The following is a 20593-nucleotide window of genomic DNA, read 5'->3' on the forward strand; positions in this document are numbered from 1 at the left end:
ATAAGGGTTCCAAGCAGTTTCTGCAGTTCCGACTAGCATCACCTGATATTCATAGAGCGATATCATTATAAGCTGCTGCTGGCTAAAACTGCGATCGTTTCATAAGATTTTGAGGCTGATTGCAAAAACAAGCCTGAAATTACGATTTATGAGTACTTAGTGTATTAAAAGTACAGGTTTGTTACCGTTAAAAAATTTACACGAATGAAATCATTGTAAAACTGAAATCCGTTTTCATTTTGTGCGCCATCACCAAGATTCTGATTCTGATTATTTTTACCAATATCCTTAAGTCTGCTTTTTCACAGCTATAACGGTTCTCATATAAATATTCTACAGTATTCGGGTCCTAACTGTATGCATCTGCGAAATACAAACTAACTACAAAGAATATATGTTTTTAACTGTAAAAATTGACATTTGTTGAGAATATTTATTATCCTTGACATCAGGCATGTTGTTGTTGGGACTATTTGTAACTTTTTTGTTTATTTCAAAATCATTCGATATTCTTCAAATACAGTCAATCACGTTTTTTTTTCACTTTTCAGTAAATAACAGCATTTCTTTGTTTTTTTTACATTTTTATATTTTGTATTTTTTTTTACATTTTTTACTTGCATAATAAATTTCAAAACTTACGACAGTTCGAAAAACGCTAAAGCTTTTTGGTGCCCTTTTCCTTGTTGTGTGTTCAACTGTTGCGACAAATATAGGCAATATTGGGAAATAGGATGTGTGTTACTTCATAATTGAGCTTTCTGCAACGTTTTGGCTTCAGTTTTAGTGCAAAAGTTTTATTTTCGGAAAAGTAAGCACTCGGCGTTTCTATCGTGTGAAAAGCGTAGAGACAGAACAATATGGCGTATATGTATGTGTGTACGGAGTTGGCATATAAGTACCGTTATAAATATTATTTATACATTTTTTAGTAAGTAGAAATATTTTTTTTACTGTGTACGGTGTTTGTGAGGCGTCGAGACAAAATCGAAGCTGCGTCTTTAGTTTCTGCCGTTTGAAATTACGTGTAAATACCGTTAACACAAAAAAGCTTAAATATAATAAAGTCATAAATCAAAAAATAAAGATTTCAATGATATAGAAGAGAGAGTAACCGATAATTTTTGCAGCAGTTAGGATGTTATTGGTGTAGTGTACAGCAAGCGAAATGAAAAATGAGATAAAATTTGGAATATTTGTAGACAGAGATACAGTCAAAATGTAATGTGACGTGTGAAAGACACTGCTTTTTCATGCCTAATTGGCACCAGAGCGCATAAAGTCCAAACTTATATAAAAAACACGCAAAGAGAAAGAATGGAAGATTTAAAACTACGGTTGCTTTAGCAATAATTCGCAGACGATTATTCACATTTCAATTGCAAAGCCGCTGCCTTGAACTGCGCATACGCTACTGCTACTGCTCTTTCTCCACACCCTCTTTATATATCATCGATGTCGATTTCTTCGCCCTCGTCATCATCGTCGACAATCTTCTTGGCAGCAGTGGCCACAGCGGCTGCCTTCAATGGCTCTACACGTGCGCGATCGTTATACTCAATCTCCACATCGGAATCGTCTTCGTCCTCCTCCGAAGATTCCTCCTCCTCGGCCTCCTTCAGCCATTGTATGAACGGTTTGGCTTTCTCGTGTATCTCAGTGGCCACATCCTTTGAAACGTATTTCTTGCTCACTTTCTGTGACCACTCCAGTATGGACTTCTCCTCGAGTATGTCCGAATCATAGAAGAGTTTAAAAATGCCAGCCACCTTGGGCATCAGTTTGGCCGCGTGTAAAGCGATTATCTGCTCCAAACCGCCGATGAGATATCGTTGTGCCTTAGGATTGTTGTGTGTGAAGCGCAGCAGAAGATTGCGATTCTTGCGCACTTCCTGTGTAATGTTGTCGGAGAAGAGCAACTCGGCTAAGACCAGAGTTGCCTTGTGTACAATATCAAGACGCTCAGCTTCGATCATCAGCTCCTTGTGTACGGCAACGGAGTCGAGCTCACCGGCATTGCGCTTCTTCTTGACCAACTCATAAAAGATGTCAATGCGCTCCTTTTCGGTCTTATCGTAGTCATCAGAGATTGTCATGCCCTTGGCACCGTCGGTCAAGTCTTGCAAGCGAGCGCGTATGGCTTCCTAGTATGTCGAAAAGGAGAAAGCATTGGTTTTTATGGGTTTTAATTTCGCAGCCTTCAACTTACCTTGGACACATCGACACTCCAATTGGCATCATCATCATCGTCATCACCATTCTTCTCCGGTATGGCAGCGCTAATTTCTGCCTCGGTTTGACTGGCCTGATTGCCGCTACCGCCATCCGACTCACCACCAGAGTTGCTGGCACCTTTATCACCATCCACGCCATTCTCACCATTCTTCTTTTGGCCGCGTTTCGAACGTTTACCTTCGGTCAATGAGGAGCCTTGTGCAGCTGGATTGACGGTTGGCGGATTCTTCAAAATGAACGTGTTAACCTTGTGATTGACTTTTAAGAGACCATGAAAACCGCAAGCTTTGCATGCTTGCGAAATGGTTTGATTCTTAGCCGAGACGGTTAAATCGGTCTCCGGATTGTCGCATTCCGGGCACAAGACGAATTTGCGTATGAAACCATCGAGCAGATCCTGCAATTTGCTGGCATCGTGGGAGCCATTTACGATGAAACGTTCATTCTGCAAAGAAAATGGGTTTTATTAATAATTTCTGCAACCCAGCTAACATTACAAAATAAACTTCCGCCCAGAATGTCTTACCTTGTAGTCAAATTGTGTTTGAGCGCCCAATTCGCAGCCAAAATACTTGGTCGGGTAGGTGGCCGGACGTCCGATGGCGCGTGCCACTTCAGCCATATTAACAATAACGGTTTTGATGCCGTTACCTTTGCCCTCGACCTTAGCTTGCAAGCGTGGCATTTTATAACGGTAGAAAATGTCGGTGACATTACGATTCACATTAACAGAACCCATTTTTGCTATTTCCTTCTTACTGTGCTTCCTTAGATGTTTTTATATTAATTTTATTTGTGTTTTTTGAATAATGTTTTTGATTGACTGTTGCTGTTGTTGTTGGCGTTTTGCTTTGCGTTTTTTACGTATAGAAGAATTGTAAAGATATACAGTATATAATAAATCGCGCTGCTCGTTGTGCGTAATTTTGGCAATATTCCTTTTAACTGTTACGTCGACGAAAGTGCTGAGCTTGCGCTTGCGGCTCGGTGATATTAAATTTTATATATTTTTTATTATTAATGGTTATTTTAGTTTGCGGCTCACACTTTGCTGTCTCGCGATGTGTTGGTTTTAGAGTTTATTTCTGCTGCTACTACTCTCTGCTGTTGTTTTTGTTGTTCTTGTTTTCATATAAAAACTGAGAATGGGTAATAAACGCTACAGATTTAGCTGAAAATTAAAATTTTGCTTTTGATTTCTGCTTTAGCGATTTCCGACAACTCTCGTGCGTTGCGTACGAGTTTCTTCGGCGACACGCACTTCGTTTTGCTGCTTCGCTTCGCGCTTTCTAGCCGTTATACTATATATAGATAATATATTATGGCTTACGTTCGCATTCGGCTTTCAACCTCAACAAGGTGACCAATTGATGGCACTGTACATCAGTAAGTTAGTTGTGGATCCTGCGGCAGCTGCTGCTCCGGTTGCGGCGTACGCTTGCTCTTCTACGTTGTATGCTGTCGTTTCGACGTCGTAGCACCGAAACGCCCTCCAAGACGATGCCGAAGACGTTATGGTACTTAAATTTTTATTTTTTGATTTATTGTATTTCTTTATTGATAAATTCATGAAGTTCGCTTTTCCTTTCACTTCAATTGGCGCTTGGTATTGGTTCCTAATTATGACAGTGGTGTTGCTTTCCGGTGCTATTGCTGTTGCTATGATGATTTTCTTGTTAATATCCGCTGCGAGTGCTTTTGCTTCCACTGTTTGTCAATTTTTTTTGTAATTTACTGCAATTTGACGGCTGTGTGTGCTTTTTTGTTGTTGGTTTTTGGATTTTACTTCGATTTTGAATCAAACCACAATGCGCAATTGGAAATCACGCTTGGCTGTTACTTGCTTGTTTATATTGTTTGTTGTTATGTGCTCTGCTTTACAAATCTCCAGTTTTTGAAACTTTTATGCAATTTTCACCCCACTTTGAGGTTGGAAGTGAATTTTTGGACTTTTTTGTTAAATATATTTGTAAATTTTTTTGTATCTTATGAAAGATGTTTTTCTTTTAGTTGTTTTTTTTTTTACATTTATCAGTTTTAGTGCTATATGTTTGCTGCTGCTAGATATCTGGATTACAATTATGTTTTATAAATATTTGGAAAAATTGGAAAACGTGGTGCCTAATGATGTGCGATTGGCTCACGTTTCTCTAAAAGGTTGCAGCTTCCGATGTCTGTTACTGGAAAATTTTGAAGTCCTGAAAGAGAGTTGAAAACACAGGTGGAGATTAGATTAGAAAAACTTGAAATTATTTGAATAAAAGACTATTAAAAAGAAATTAGAAAAAAGTATCTGAAAAAAAAACTATTAAAACTTTAGTCCATGTTGCACTGAAGCTATAAAACCTCGTATACCAGCTATATGTTATAATGGCCCGAGTTGAACAATTTATACGGAGATTGTACTGTTGCTTTGGGCAATAATCCATGCCAAATTTCGTAAAGATATCTTATCAAATCAAAAGTTTTTCTATACATGGACTTCATTTTGATCGATCAGCTTGTATGGCAGCTATATCATATAGTGGACCCATATCGGCGATTCCGACATATGAGCAGTGTTTTGAAGTAAAAAGATGCAAAATTTCAAATCGATTTCTCAAAAACTGTAAGTATATACAGACAGACAGGCTCGTCATGCTGATCACTTTTATACTATGTGTCCGACGTTTCCTTTTAAAAGTAAAAAACTGCATACCTTTTTTATCAAAAAACGTTGTCTTTATACACCTTACATTAACTTTAGGGCACATGCAAACGTTTTTTAATGAAAATGTGTCCGAAAACTGAACACCTTTCAACAAAATCTTTAAATTTTCTAACATAATACCCAAAAACAATCAATAATAAAAATTTATTCAAAATACCCCAGAAAAGTTCACAAAAGCGTGCGCCAGCCTTGCACTAGAAGCGGCGTGAGTTTGATTTATCTATGATATAAAGCGCTGAAAGCCATTAGGCGCACCAACATGCTATAAGCCCCTCTTTTTGACATGAGGATATATAACTTAAAAATTGAATGAAATTCTTGACATAGCGCTGTCAGCCAGTGTTAAGTACACCGAACGGCACACAGCGTCATAAAGTGGGGTAAAGCGCGTCCGTGCGGACAACGCCACACAGGCGCCTGTCGCACACAGAGAACGCCTTGCTGTGCTGCTAGTGTAATGGTGGCAGCCAGCAAGCGCTTAAATTGCTTAAATATGCGCACACACGCTAAATATGTGGAGAAATTAATGGCCGTTTAAGCTGGAAAATTAAATTGCGCATTTGCTGCTCATTACTTGACTTTTTTTTGCAAGGATATAGAAACACCAGGCAGCGGAGAGTGTATGCAATTTTCTTTAAATATTTTTCTGTTTTTTTGGACTGAGCCGCTTTTTGACAACTAAAACGTATGTTGGTGCGCTGGTTGTGTTTAAATGGGAATAGATTAATTAAATATGTTATTGAAAGTAGGCGTGTGTGGCTTACTTACCTATGACTTAAGTATCGCCTATGTGAATTCATGCACGAACTAACCAACTTGCTCCGTTGAGGTGGAGTTGGTGGTGCTCCTTTGAATACTGGTGTTTCTGCAAATAAAGAAGCGAGTATTTATATATTATGATTGAAAATTAAAAAATAATTTTTAATAATAAATTTATAAATAAATTTACTATATTTCTATAATTTACACAATCTGCTGTATTTTCTAAAATTAAATTATGACAACAGTCAAATTAGTCAGCTGACATTTGCATGTTGATTGCCTAATAAAAACGGTTACCAATTTAGCAGCCTTCAAACGCGCCTATTAGCAGTGAAAGTGCCGTGGTCAGCGGCAATTTTTAATATTAATATTTAATGCAAAGCAGTTACAACGGGTTTCAAGAATTACCGCTGTCACGCCAGAACCTTGAACGCTTTAATAAACACGTGCATAAGTCAAAAGTAAAAGTAACCCCCTAAATGTATTGACTCTCGCACCTGATATTTAAGTAAATCAACAAAAAGTAGCCGCAGTGCTATTAATGACACATCAACTACATACACCAAACACCCCTTAGCGCCTAGCTGTGGACTACAGTGTCGCCAATTTGGTCACATACATATATGTATATTTATGTGTTTCAAGGCTGTCAACAGCATTTTCTAACCGCTGGTTGCCTGTGCTCCCCGGTGATTTGTGGCATACGCTAACTGTTTGACTTAATGCATAGCGGCAACACCCCGTCCCCCACAGCGTATGACCTACTCGCACGCTTCACTGCATAAATTATTCAAAAATCCAAAGCCTGCTGTTGGGCGCAAAGGAAATGGCATGCTTGTTTACTTGGCAATCAGCACTATATATTTTGCTTAATTAAAAAGGATCAACATACACACACAACGCAACGCAGCGTAGCGTAAGCAAATACGTTGTAAAACGCAATGTCACAAATGAGGAATAAAATAGAGTGGAAAATAGTTGTAAAAAATTTATAATTCCACACAAAAGTGGTAGATATGCCGTGTCAGAGCGCAAAGCGGCGAATGAAATAGAAAATAAAATGAAATGGAAGAAAAAAGTACCGTGACGGCAGAGCTCATGCACAACAAGTGTTAGAGGCAGCAGCGTTTAGGCACGTTTTAGTGGGTAGGCTGTGGCGGCTGAAGAGCAGAGTGAGGTTAGACGCGTTGGAATAGTGAGGTTTGAGGCAACGGCAACGGTCAAGGACATTGCGGCAAAACAGCAGATTTATTGGAAAGGCAAGAAAATATAATAGAACTGCCATTAACGTCAGAAGAAATGCTAAATATTCAAATAACGCGAGGACAGCAAATGACAAGTCTTAAGCGCAGAGAACGTGAAAATAAGCAGACATTTATATGTATACAACAAATTTTGGAAATTATTTAACAAAAATTTATGATGTAAAAACGTAAAATCAAATTTCGAAATAACAAAAACTTCGATAATAGAGAAATGAAAAATTTTAATTCCCTAATATTCGAACATTAAATTCTAAATTTCATTCTTTTAAATAATTAAAAACTTATTTCGAACAATCGAAAATAAATTTCAAAATAATTTTTTTTAATAATTGAGAAATTAAAATTTTAAATTTCCTAATAATAGAATTTCGAACATTAAATTCTAAATTCCATTTTTTAAATAATTAAAAACTAATTTCGAACAAAAATTTCAAAACGAAAAGTTTTAATATATGTACATACATATGTAGAAGTAAATATTTTGAATTCTCTAATATATGAATTTTAATATTAAATTTAAATTATTTTGTGAATATAGTTAAACCAATATCGAACAAAAATTTCAAAATGAAAACCTTTAATACAGATGTAAAAATTTTGAATTTTCTAATATTTGAATTTGGACATTAATTTCGAAAAACTATTTTACGAAAATAGTTAAAATCTTATTTCGAACAAAAGTTTAAAAACGAAAGTTGTTAAATTCGAAACTATAATTTCTAAACTAATTTCGAATAAAAATTTTACAAAGCATTAACATAAAAGTAAAAACGTTTATTTTCTTATTATTTGAATTCCGAACATTTAATTTAAAATACTAATTTTTTTAATAGTTAAATCTAAACGAAAATTATTAAATTCGAAACTATAATTTCTAAACTATTTTCGAATAAAAATTTCAAAATCACAAATTTTAGTATTAAAGTAAAAAAAATTAATTCCCTTATATTCGAATTTCGAACATTCGAAATACCAATTTTGAAACAGTTGAAATCTAATTTCGAAAATACATTTCAAAATTAAAAATTTTAATATAGAGTTGAATTTGTTAATATTCGAATTTCAAACATTAATTAATCAAAATGTATCGACCCAAAATTTTAATACCAGCAAATTCAACTGGAATAATCTCGAATGTGCATTTCATAGGACAAATTAAGAAGCATACATACATATGTATGTATGTATGTCTCTATGTCCGCATACAAATGTACATACTCATAAGCGGATATGGTTAAGTAGTGCGTGTAATGGCGCTGATGCCGGACGAATGATACTGTGAGCGAGGAGCAAGAACGTTCGGCGAATAAACGAAGCATGAAATGGAAACCCTGCTCTGCGAATGCAATGAATATAACGAAGTGATGCATTTACGAGACAAACAAAAGTTTAAAACAAAAGCACGAAAATTGCAAAATTTGCAGAAAATACGAGTAGCCAACAAACAGCAAGCAAAGCAACAACAAAACATCAAAAAAACAGCAATTCAGTCACGAAGAAGTCGAAAATGTGGGTGGGGAATCCTTTCAAGTGAAGATACGCAAGTAAATTGATTGCAATTTAAAACTTACAATGAAAAAAATAAAAGAAAATTAGAAAAGACATCAAAAGCAAAAAAGTAGAAACGAAAACAGAAACAGAAACTAATTACACGAGATTTAAAGTAACTTTAAACGGTAGCATGATGAGAAAACATGCAGTTTGAGCTTTTCACTTCTGAAGGGAGGCAGGCAAGCACTCAAGCAGCAATAAAAAATGCCAGCAAAGCAATTTTATGCTCACCGAAAAAAAATGAATGGCACGGGTGGGTGGCGGGGTGATTTAAGCGCTTGCATGGAAAACAATTTAACATCTATAATCAATTTAACAAAAAATTCATATTAGGTTATGTACCGTTACAAAAACTATCACTATTGGAAAATTCCATGATATTAGTTCTACAAAGCCGAAAGACTAGTATACAAGCAACAAAAATAATTACACTACTCAACAATTGTGATTATTTCAGATCAAAAAATTTCCATCACGTACAGCTATTTTTGTCATTTTAGTAAATGGTGGTGGTGTGACCCCTACAACCCTTGACTACAACTCAAAAAATCCTACGAGTTATGAAATATTCCTCACGCATTTTTTACTTGGAAATCTTTTGTATAGAAATTTGAGCTTTTTATGCAGTTTTCAAAACTTCGAATTTTCGAAATAGAAAACTTAATTTCGAAAAATTAAATTTTTGTTAGAGAATAATATGTATAGAAATTTAGGCTTTTTAGAGTAGTTAAGGACTTAATTTCGAAAAATTTAATCAATTTCTTTCAAACAATTTTTTCGAACTTATCCTATAGACATACATACATATGTACATATGAAAATTTCAGACATTTTTAAGCAAATTTTGTTTCTTTCACATAATAGTATTAATAAATTTTATGTAATGCCGACAATTCTTTTGTATTTTGAAAAAATCTTTTAAACCTGTAATTTTTAAAGTGTTTCTGAAGCTCGTAAGCTTAAAATTTTTATTATTTTTATAATTTATATATTTTATTATTATTTATATTAGTTTCGCTATAAATATTTGTATGAAATTCTGCGTTCTTCGAAAAAAAAATGTATAAATATGTGTAGTCGAAAAAGTCTTTTCGTATTTTGTCATTAGATATAAACGAGATCAAGAAAAAGTAAGCACATTTTTGAAAACTACTACACAGAATTATTTAATGCGAAACATCGAAAGATGCACGTTATCCCATAATTGTGGTATTAGCACGTTTCGAAATCAATTTTGATGATTTTACTAAAAACAATATCGATAGTTTTGAGTAAATGTAAGTATAGGGTCTTCCAGATCTATATAAAAAGCATTAGCCTTGGCTCAATATTCACAGCTAAAGCAAAACAGCGTATTACTGCTCAATTTCGAAAAGTACTCAGCCACCAGCCGCAACTTCGAATCCTTCTAGAAAACCATGCGTGACTTTTCAGCCGACACATTACTTGCGAACAAAAATTGTATAGTTTTTAGCACATTTGTTGGTGCTGCTGCCACAATGAACTTACTGTTGTTGTTTGTGCAGAGGGCGTTAAAGGCCACTGATGACACCCACAAACCGCACACCATATGATGTTGTTGTTTTTCTCGCTAAACGGCCGATGGACGTGTGTAGCCAAGAGTAATAATTTATAACGGTACTAGAATAACTAAAATCACGCGAAAATCCAAATGGAAACCCGAAAAATCGCAGAAGTTTGCACTCAAAATTTCTGCTTTTCGCAGCGCGGAAATACTTTAATGTTTTAGATTGGCAAAATTGCAGTTTAACGCTTTGCTATAGCCTGCTTTTAGGCGTACACGCTGGCAGCAACTGTTTGCGGTAGCACGCTTTTAGGCGACATAAGCACCAAATGGCAAATATTTATGGACTCGGCTTTGGGCGTGCGATAAACACAAAAACAAAGCCCGTCTGCCGCTCGCGCAGTAAAACACACACACACACACGCGCGCACAATTGCTGATCTCTGATTTTGTCGCTTGCTCCTTGGCACTGCCGCCGACGCTGGTGATATTTTATAATTATACGCTTTGTTTTTCTTTTTGCTTTTGTATCTGCTGCGCTGTCCGTGGTTGGGCAACGCAAAGCAAGTCGCACTTTTGCCAAATTTGATTTCCTCTTTCCGGTTGCACGCGTTTGGATTGACCTCAGTCGGCCGCTGGCTGCTTTTGCTACCGCTGCTGACCGAATGCTGCACTTTATAGACGTTTATTTGTTTGTATGTTGGTATTTGTTTGTGTGTAGTATATTACTTTTTGTATTTGTTTAATGTGGCTGGCGACGTTAACGTTTACATTAGCATTAATTTTTAAATTTTTAATTCTAAAAATCTTATTTCAATTTCAATGAATATTCGATTTGCTGTGAAATTCTGTATTCAACGAACGCTTTGCAGCCGCTCTAGTGGCAAAACGCACACAAGTCGCAAGTTTCGATATTCCTCTTTTAGTATGTGTTAAGTGTTTGTAGCGTTTTTTTTTGTTTTTGTAATTACAATTTTATTTAAAATTTATTTAATTTAACTTTATTCACTTATTTCTGCTTTACGTTGAGAGGCTTTGACTATTTGCTGGAAAATCCACATCCAGACAGCATGGCAAATAAAAAACGACTAAACACGAAGCTTGAACGCGCAAGCAGCGCTGCTGGTGGTGTCAAATCCGAGACTTCTGTGCCTGTGTGTGTGTGTATTCGTGGGTCGGCTTGTTTGTTTGGCAGTGTCTCGTGCTCAAGTGCAATAATCCTGTACGTATGAGTATTCTCTATTTACCGTTATGTGGCTAGGCTTCGCTCAGCGCAGAGGGCAAGGTGTGCTGGTACATACTATGTATGTATGTGTGCAGTATAATACAGTGCTACTAAAGATTTTTTACGGTAACTACAAAATGGTGCTTTTCTTGGCAAAAACAAATACCGTTAATAAATTGATAAAAACAGTCGTGAAAATAACCGTAAATACAGTGAATACAATAATAACTACAGTTTTTTTTTTAAATATTAAAAATATGTGTCAAAAGTAAGGAAAGAAAAGTAAAAAATAATAATTTTTTAACGACATTGCGGTTTCTTAATTTTTATTTAATTCTGGCAATAATCTGATTTATAACTTCTCAACTTATTTGCTTTTTAATGTTAGCTTATAAATTGGGAATGATAAAAAACTTTTTTCATGCGAAAAGTACGAAGCAAAGACCACAATTAACAAACTTTGTCTTTTTCATTTACAGTTATTTACAACAAAAATAGCATAAATTTAGTTTTTTTCAAAATAAGTTGCTTTCAAACTTTTATTGAATTTATAAAATTTTGAATAAGCAAGAATATTTGTATCATAAAAATAATGGTTTACTCATTACAGTGGCTTTCAAACTTTCAATTACTATCCTTACACTCTCAGAGACAGTTTTTCTTGCTACAGAGCGCAGCGCTTGCGCAATTCGAGTCCAGCCGGAAAAACAGCTGCAGTTAACAGGAAAATCACAACACACACAGATACACAGCTAATCGTGAAAATTTAGAGGAGCTATACACATACATACATATGTACATACTCGTACAAGACAACACAGATGTAAAATGTTTGAATTGGACAATAAGACTTGGAAAATAGTAAAACAAAAAAATATAGAAGGAAAAAGTAAAGAAAAGCCACAGGAAAATTTTAAAGTGTATTATAAAAATTTTATTATATTTTGAAGTCGATTTATTTTATATTAGTAACCAAAAAAACCAAAAAAACAATTGTAAAATTTAAAACTGAAAAAAATTAAAAGAAAAATATTAAGAAAAATTAAACATGCGTAAAAATAAATTTAAAAAAATAAAAAAATGAAAGATGAATAAACAATTTTAAAAAAGTTAAAAAAAATTAAAACTAAAAATTTTTTAAAAAGTTAAAAAAATTAGAAATAAACTTAAAAAAAATTATTTAAAAAAGTTGAGAAAATAAAAAAATAACAAAAATGCCTTTTCAAGTATGTTTCTTAAATATGTTTTAGTAAAAAAGCACTAATAATATTAAAAAAAAATAAAAAAAATAGAAATAAATCAAAAAGAAATATATTTAAAAAAAGTTGAAAAAAAATAAATAACAAAAATGCTTTTTGAAGTATGTTTCAAAAAGTTAACACTATATGGCAACATTACATATATGTACATATATGTAAATGTTCCAATTTTTACATGAGAAAAGAACAAAAAAGTCAACCAACTAAAGGGTTTTACTATACTGACCTAGTACCATCACCCTGACTTGGAATTTCTTACCCCCCAGATTAGCTGTTGTACTGTGTAATTAGTGGAAAAACTTGATTTAAAAAAAATAATTAGTGAAAACGACAAATAAACAACTCTCACTCTTACGATTTGAGAAGGGCTGCAAATGTTTACTTTTTTCAGGTCAGAAAGCAGTAATCTGTGAAAAGAACACGCAACTTTGACAGCCCGGCAATAGGACAGAATAATGGCAATAATTTTGTGAGAAAAGAAAACGTTATTAGCAACAATGTAAAAAAATCTTTGCTACTCAATAACACCTACACATTGTTTCATTCCAGCTGTCAAATGAAGAACTTGACAATTAACTAAAAACATGTGTGCTATACATTTTTAGATCACGACTTGACAAATTTTTTACTGCTAAACTCAAAATTTCCTACAGGTCAAGCTCTGCTGCGTGAGGAGGGACCAGCCCACTTCAATAACGCTTTCTTTGTTGGTTTTGCATAGTAAACAAGAAAAAATATGTCCTCATAAAAAGGCAGCAAGAGCTCACTGTGTACGCACAATTTAATTGGCCTTGTGTTAGGCGCAGTGAATGCAATTTCGAAACATAAACAAGTTAAAAGCTAACAAAAACACAACACTGATGGGAAAAAATTAAAAGGTGGGCCAGACAGCGCAGGTAGTAAGCGCAATATGGCGGCGCAAAGGTGTCCTTAGACGCGCCTTATTGATTTAACAAGTGTAAAAGGCCCAATTATGCGCTAACAAAACATAATTAATTGCTGGGAAAAAGTGTGTACAAAGCGTGGTGAAATTGTGAGATGTAAGGCCCAACTGAGGGGGAAGACAAGCAAATAATTACTGGTGCATCTAATTGAGGTGCCAACTAACTGGGGGTCCTTATTAGCGCTGCGGTGAAATTGAAAACGCGGAAAGTTGTAAATTAGCGACATAAAAACATCAAAAGCGGTTAACAAACAAATTAAACAAATCAGGATCCGATCCGCCTCTAGCAGCACGTTAATGAGCAAATCGCCAAAGGAAAAAGCGGGAAAATTTCAATTTTCTATGCAAACAAAGCAAATAATTGGAAAATAGAAATTAGCGTAGCGGCGGGAGGGCGAACTCCCTCAGCAGCAAAAATTGGCATCACCAAGAAAATATTTAGCGAGAAATAACGCGTATCGATCAAATTACAGAGCGCTTTGCAGGAAAATACTTGTTTACTTACTTGCACGCTTGGCTACTAAATGCTAAAAATAAAAGTTGCTGACGATCTTGCGGAAATATTAGAATTTTCGCTACCTTGAAAATGTATGACAGTTTAACAAACTTTGCGAACTAAAAATTAAATGTCTCAACAACAAAATATGAGCGCGGGAGAAAGATTAAAACACGAAATGATACATAGATATGGAAAAAAAGAGAGCAGAACAAATGACCAAAAATGTAAATATTATTTGTTTGAATCTCTAAGCAAATTGACGCATTAAAATGTGTTTAAGAAATTTAAATATCTCACTAATTTACAGTTTTGGACACAGAAAAGAGTTTGCTTGTCACTTGATTATATTGTTATGCTTCAAAAAATGGCGCTTACTCATTTTTCTTGGTAATAAAAAAAATTTACTCTAACCGCTTGTTTCAAATTTGTGAGCAAACGTTATTGCGCTCGCAAGAATAACACATATTTATCTGTTTTGTTTATTGTTAACGTAAAATTGCCTGCTAATTGCCATGAAGGCGACAGTTTATGACCCAATCGAAAGTTTGAATATGTGTGAAATTGCCAAGATTTTTCAGAAAAACGAGTAGTGAGAACTGGTGCGAGCGTAAATGACTTACCATAGTATGAAATAAAAATACATGTAGAAAAATATTTAAAAAATTTAAAACAAAAATATCTAAAATATCAAAAAATATTTAGAAAATCAAAAGAAAATATTAGTAAAAATATTTTGTATTAAAAAAAATAATCTGAAAAAGTAAATACTTTGAAAAAATAAATATGTTGAAAAAAACTATAAAATATTAAAAATTATTTCAAATTAAAAAATATATACAATGTACATACATATGTATGTATGTTCTATATATCAAATATTTTGGAAAAAATTATAAAATATTAAAAAAAGTATTTTGGAAAAAAAAATATATTGAAATTAAAAGGAAAAAAATTTTACTTACAAAAGTTTTAAACAAAAATAATTTAGAAATAAAAAAAAATTACAAAAAAATACTTTTATACACATACAGAAAAAAATTAAAGTAAGTATTACTTTTAATTAAATTACGGAGAGTTAAAAGGACTTTGAGTTGTAAGAACAAAACTACATAGTTCAAAATATGACGGTACAAAAATAACACTACCAGCTAAACTCACACTTATTATTTCGTCGTGTATATTTTTTGTCACATTCTATTGTTCTTCTCCTGAGTTCTAGTTTTGTAAAACAAAATTTTCAACGTATATTTACCGAAACATTCGCACATATCATTGTTCCACAAAAACAGCTGAGTTGACTAGTTTTATTTAAAACAAAATTATTTTTATCTGGGCGATTCATATATTTTACATACACACATACATATGTATGTATGTATATTATGCACAACTGTGAATTTAATTAACTGTTGGATTATATGAACTTGCTTAGTAATGAAAAATGCAAAACTGTGTAAAAAAAAGTAATTACTATTTTGATTTTAAAATAAATTGGTTAAAGTCTGAAGGCAAAAATGTCATTCTATGCACCTAAATTGATAAAATTGAAAATTGTTTTCAGGAAAATAGGTTTTATGTAAAGTAGGTGAACAGTTAAAGCAACCTTTATCGGAGTGGGAATTTTTGTCGTAAATTTTGCATTCTCAAGCCTTTAGCACCCTGTATTTAACTATTGGAAATGCAGAATGCTGAAGCCTTATCAACGTTTGTTACGTTCACTTTTTTGCTAATTTTCGCACAATCAAAAGCTGATCGATCAAATTAAAATTTTGCTAAATAAACAAACGAAAGTGCTCAAGTTAAATTTATATACATATATGTATATGTATGTATATAAAATATCGGAAAACTGTATATTAAGCGTTCACGTAGACAAAGACTCGACACTCGTTGGTTTAAATCAGAAGCGCTGCAAGATACTTATGCAAAATTTCTTTGTACGCACGCACACACAAACTATATTTGCATATATGTAAGTATGAATTTATATTTATATGCGCTGTAATGCACCATCTCAAGTTGATTTTCTGTAATTTTATTACATAACTATATACAAACTGACTGAATAAGTGGTATTGAATTGCACTGGAATGTAGGTATGTAAATATACTCAAGTGCATACATTCAGACAAGTGCACAAGCTTTTATACATACATATATACAAATATTTCAAGTGAATGAGAAATGCAAAAATTATGCATATAGAAATGAAAGGTATAATAAATAAAAAAAAAGGTATTTAGTGATAAAGTTTATTTCCGTCCAAGGAAATTAATTAAACTCAGAACCAACTTTATTATTTAAGCCACAAATTTCAAACCACAATGTAACACGTAATCAACAGTGGTTTGTGAACGTGCGAAATATATTTGAAATTATTTATAGTACATCAACTTTTCCTTTTATCAAGTCATTGACGCAGAGCACAAACACACCTTTTTATTATAGGTGTGTATATATGTATGTACATATGTAAGTATATACAGTGCAACCCTGAGCCCTTTTGCAATGCAATAAAACTAATTCAGTTCTTTCAATGCCACAAATTGAATTTAAATCTACTTAATTAGGCTTTATAAATAGGTTAAAAGAAAAGCAGACAAAACAAAAACACATTAGGCAACAACAATACCAAGAAATTTTTTAGTAACAACTAAAGTCCATAAACGCAACCAGACTGCATAGCGAATTTCAGGCAATATTTGGCAATGCTTGTGGTGCAGTCGGGTGAATAATAAAAGAAGACAAAAATGTATGCATGGAATTTATGTATAACTAGATCGGTGTTGCAACTTCTGACAAAGCACTGGAAAAGTGCAGCACTTTTGTAACGATTTTCGAAAAAGTTAAGGCTAAATAAAGATAATGCAAAGAGCTAATTATCTATTTTCAACCTTTTCACCTGCAACTGAAGTAGAAATTTTATGTTGAGCTTTTTGCAAACAACGCAAATGATTCAATACCACAGCAATTTAAAAAATAATAATAATAATAACTAAATCAAACAATGATTTGCAAACAATTCTACTAAAACTAAAAAATGTCTAGAAATAACGTGAGAAAAAAATTTACTGAATGAAATGCAATTAAGATTTATTACAAATGAAACAATTCGTAAATCAAAATCACGACTGCATAATCACGGGGCTAGTGAACTGGTTTTCGATTTCTGCATACAATTTGCTACTTTTATTTTGTTTTGATTTATAATGAAGACTAAGCCAACAAAGGCTATGAGTTGGCTAGTCCATTGTTATTCGCGTCCACTTTTCGTCTACTTTATGTACAAAATAAGATTGAAAAATGAAAGTAACTAGTTTTAAAATTTGCACTCACAAACATACAAGTATACATATAATATATGTATATTGATAGGAACGGGATGTGAATTTTCTTCTTTTTTTGTGTCAAAACTTGTTTTAAAATTATTTGTTTAAAATTTTTCAATTAGTTTACTATTCAATAATCTGAAAAATTTGATAACATTCTGTACAAAGAGATATGCCTTATTTTTATCAAACAAAATAAAATTTATACAATAATTATACAAGAACGAGTTCAAAAACACATTAATTTTACATAAGTACTCACCTATTAATCTTTCAAAAGTCATATAAAACAAGTAACTCCCCTCCTTGGGGTGCGCAACACAATTCACACGAAGATCAAAGAGTATTGTCCGATAATGAATTATCCAATGTAAACTTTCCACTCAGATTACAACTGACGTTTACGTTGATTTTCCACTGATTTTTGATTACAGAATTTTTTAAATGTGTTCACCGTTGTCAGAAGCAACTTCTAAATTTCAAAATTGATTGGTTGCGAAACGAAAAGCAAACAAACCAAAATAAAAGAAAAATTCAAAAAAGAATTTTGCAGTTGTGTGGATTTTGTTGTCTTCTTGCTATTATTTTGCTGCTTTGATAATACAATAAGCTAAGATGGTAGGTTGCGATGCGCAGTATCTGGTTGCGTTACGGTGCAAAACTGGATTATTTTCGACACTATGTGCTCCACAAAAATCGTGTCGCTCTCTAGTGTTATAAAGAAACACTCTCTTCCACTTGAAGAGTTACAGGCACTACTAACGGGTTTGTAAATTGATACGAATCACAATTTATTTGAAAGTAAAATGCGTTTAAACTGCAAATAAGAGATCAGTATTAATATGGTATATAAAAAGTACATAAAATAAACATTTTTTAATGCTTAGTGTACGTATGTATATACTACAGACATAATACATTCGGTGAAACAGCATTTACATATACTATATATACATATTGCGAAATCTTCATTTGTTTGTGTTATAACGCAAAGCTATGATAGAGAATTATTTTTTATTTCATGAAGCAATTAAAATTCTTAAGGAGTATGTGCACCGCGACATCCCTAACCATTTGTCTATACTTTACCCCTTCACCAACCAAATGACAGGCACGTGTAGTACCAAAGTGTATTCTAGGTTGGTTGCAGCTGCTTGCGGATATGACAATTCTGTTTTTCTGGATTCTAATCCCTTATATCATATACACCTGATGTTAAACATCCGTTCGTCACATTATTGCGAAATTTTACTCTAAATCGCTTTAATGGAAAAAAATGCAGTGCAATTTTGCAAAAATACACTTACACATGTCCATCAATATACATATGTATCAACGCACATGGACAAATCCGCCACGGTTCAAAAAGATGGACGTCGTCTGTCCGATTGGCAGATTGGTGGTAGTGTAATTGATCACCGATATGACAGAAAATTTCACAAGTAAAACTAATTTCACACTCATTCCAAAATGTGAATTATATCGGTATTACTCATATTTAAAATACTAGATATGACAAATTTTTTTAGTTCTAGAATTACCTGGTAAATTTTTACAATAAATTTATATTGCGTTGCGTATAAAACACTCAAAAATTTTGTTCCGCGAGTTAACTATCTCCAACTTTTGCTGTTGCTGATATAATTTTCTGTCCCACTTCATCCATCAACTACCACAAAATTTCAATCAGATTGTCAGCTCAGGGTTGTATTTGGTTTAGAAAAAATTTATTCAATATCGGTAAAAGTGGTCGATTACATTAAAAATTATGTTAAAATTAATATTTTTTGGAAATACCATAATGAAATTTGTGAACATAATAATTTTCCGATGCTTTTTGCAATTATTTACCCAGCGCCAATCAAACGCTTCGATTAGTTTAATATAATTAATTAATTTATTTATTAGTTAGTTTTGCCAATATTGTCTTAAGAAACTCAGAAACTTTAACGGAAATCTCTACAAGCTCTCTTTGCTAATTAACGAGTTAACCGATTCAATTTATATAAGTATTTATTTACTAATGCGGTTATTTCTTTTTTCTTCAAACTGGCAACACTCCAACTTCATTGAACTGAGGAAACAAGCATTACTTCAATCCCGGACGCGCCGCTTTACAATATATATCGAATTCATACGTATTATTTTAAATAAACTTCCTTTTTACTTAAAAATGAATTATTAATACTCGAATAGTTTCCTCACCTAAAAAAAGTAAAATTATATTCGGTAAGATGTGTAAAACTTTCTTCTTAAAATCAATTTGTTGTATTGAGCTGAGTGGGGCAACAGTGACCGCAGTGTTGAAGGCTCTAATATCTAGATTTCGTATTAAGTTATATGAATACCAAAGGGGAAGTCAGTGTAGCAGGCGGTCAACACAGGGGCACCTAATCAAAAAGTCTAAACTGCAGGTAAGTAGAGATTATTATACACACATATGTAACACCCAGAAACCCTATGAACTTTTTACATAAATTATCATTTTGACGAGCTGATTCGATTTAGACGTCTGTCTGCCTGTATATACACGAGCTAGTCCTTCATTTCTTTGATAAGACATCTTCACGAAATTTGGCACAGAATATTCCAGGCAATGTTGAAATAGTTTTCAAATCGATCCACTATAGCATATACATAACTACTGAACGATCAAAATCGAGCTCTTGCATGAAAACTTTTTTATTCTAGCTTCAATCGAAGAATTTTTTTTCTTATTTTTCAAAGGCTCTTGTACTTACTTTGGCACATATTCATATAGTTATAAACGGTTTTTCATTTCAACATACGTATGTTTGTATTTACAATGCATCATATTTTGATGATGCAATCCTAAATTTACTGATTAATCAAATGTGATATATCAACTTTTATTATTACATATGCTTTTATTGGTTTTATTTTTATTTTATATCTGCACATGATTATTTTATTTTAAATTTTAATACTAAATATAACACCAATAATTCTAGTCTTTGTTTTTCATTTTTCTATGCTTTTATTGCAAAATAAATAGAAAATAATCAAATAATCTTTTGGATCTCATATCTAATAAATTAATAAGAGAAAAAATAAACTCACGTTCATGCTCTGCAAAGAAAGCATATTAACTGTAGTAACTGTAATTTCTAACTAATAAGGAGCGAACGAATACTTCCAGGTTTTATGATAACAAATTACTTTCTGCTATGATTATTTGCATATTTTTTATATGATAATCATATTTAAATTAACAAGCTGTATACTTTTATTGAATCCATAAAACGGATTAACAAATTTAACGTTTCAAG

The 20593-nt window shown here is 33.0% G+C and overlaps 1 protein-coding gene and 1 long non-coding RNA gene across 2 annotated transcripts; both read right to left on the reverse strand.

Annotated features, from left to right (window-relative positions):
- Nucleotides 1–393: 393 nt before the first annotated feature.
- Nucleotides 394–4380, reverse strand: LOC126759696 (eukaryotic translation initiation factor 5). Its single transcript, XM_050474713.1, has 3 exons — nucleotides 2762–4380; nucleotides 2210–2680; nucleotides 394–2144 (listed from the first exon to the last, which is right to left on the reverse strand). The coding sequence occupies exons 1-3, from the start codon at nucleotides 2972–2974 to the stop codon at nucleotides 1443–1445; spliced, it is 1386 nt and encodes a 461-aa protein (XP_050330670.1). The 5' UTR covers nucleotides 2975–4380; the 3' UTR covers nucleotides 394–1442.
- A 1333-nt stretch (nucleotides 4381–5713) lies between these two features.
- On the reverse strand, nucleotides 5714–18954 carry LOC126759699 (uncharacterized). Its single transcript, XR_007667049.1, has 3 exons — nucleotides 18845–18954; nucleotides 17566–18120; nucleotides 5714–5810 (listed from the first exon to the last, which is right to left on the reverse strand). It is a non-coding gene; the product is annotated as an uncharacterized LOC126759699 (long non-coding RNA).
- Between the last annotated feature and the right edge of the window lie 1639 nt (nucleotides 18955–20593).

The sequence above is a fragment of the Bactrocera neohumeralis genome, chromosome 5 (genome assembly GCF_024586455.1).
Source record: "Bactrocera neohumeralis isolate Rockhampton chromosome 5, APGP_CSIRO_Bneo_wtdbg2-racon-allhic-juicebox.fasta_v2, whole genome shotgun sequence".
In the NCBI taxonomy this organism is placed as follows: Eukaryota; Metazoa; Arthropoda; class Insecta; order Diptera; family Tephritidae; genus Bactrocera; species Bactrocera neohumeralis.

Bases quoted from the DNA above. Each gene is read 5' to 3' on its own strand.
- LOC126759696 (XM_050474713.1), bottom strand. From the start codon at position 2,974: ATGGGTTCTGTTAATGTGAATCGTAATGTCACCGACATTTTCTACCGT. The intron at 2,681-2,761 runs GTAAGACATTCT...TTTTCTTTGCAG, and splicing joins AAACACAATTTGACTACAAG to AATGAACGTTTCATCGTAAA. The intron at 2,145-2,209 runs GTAAGTTGAAGG...TCGACATACTAG, and splicing joins GGAGTGTCGATGTGTCCAAG to GAAGCCATACGCGCTCGCTT.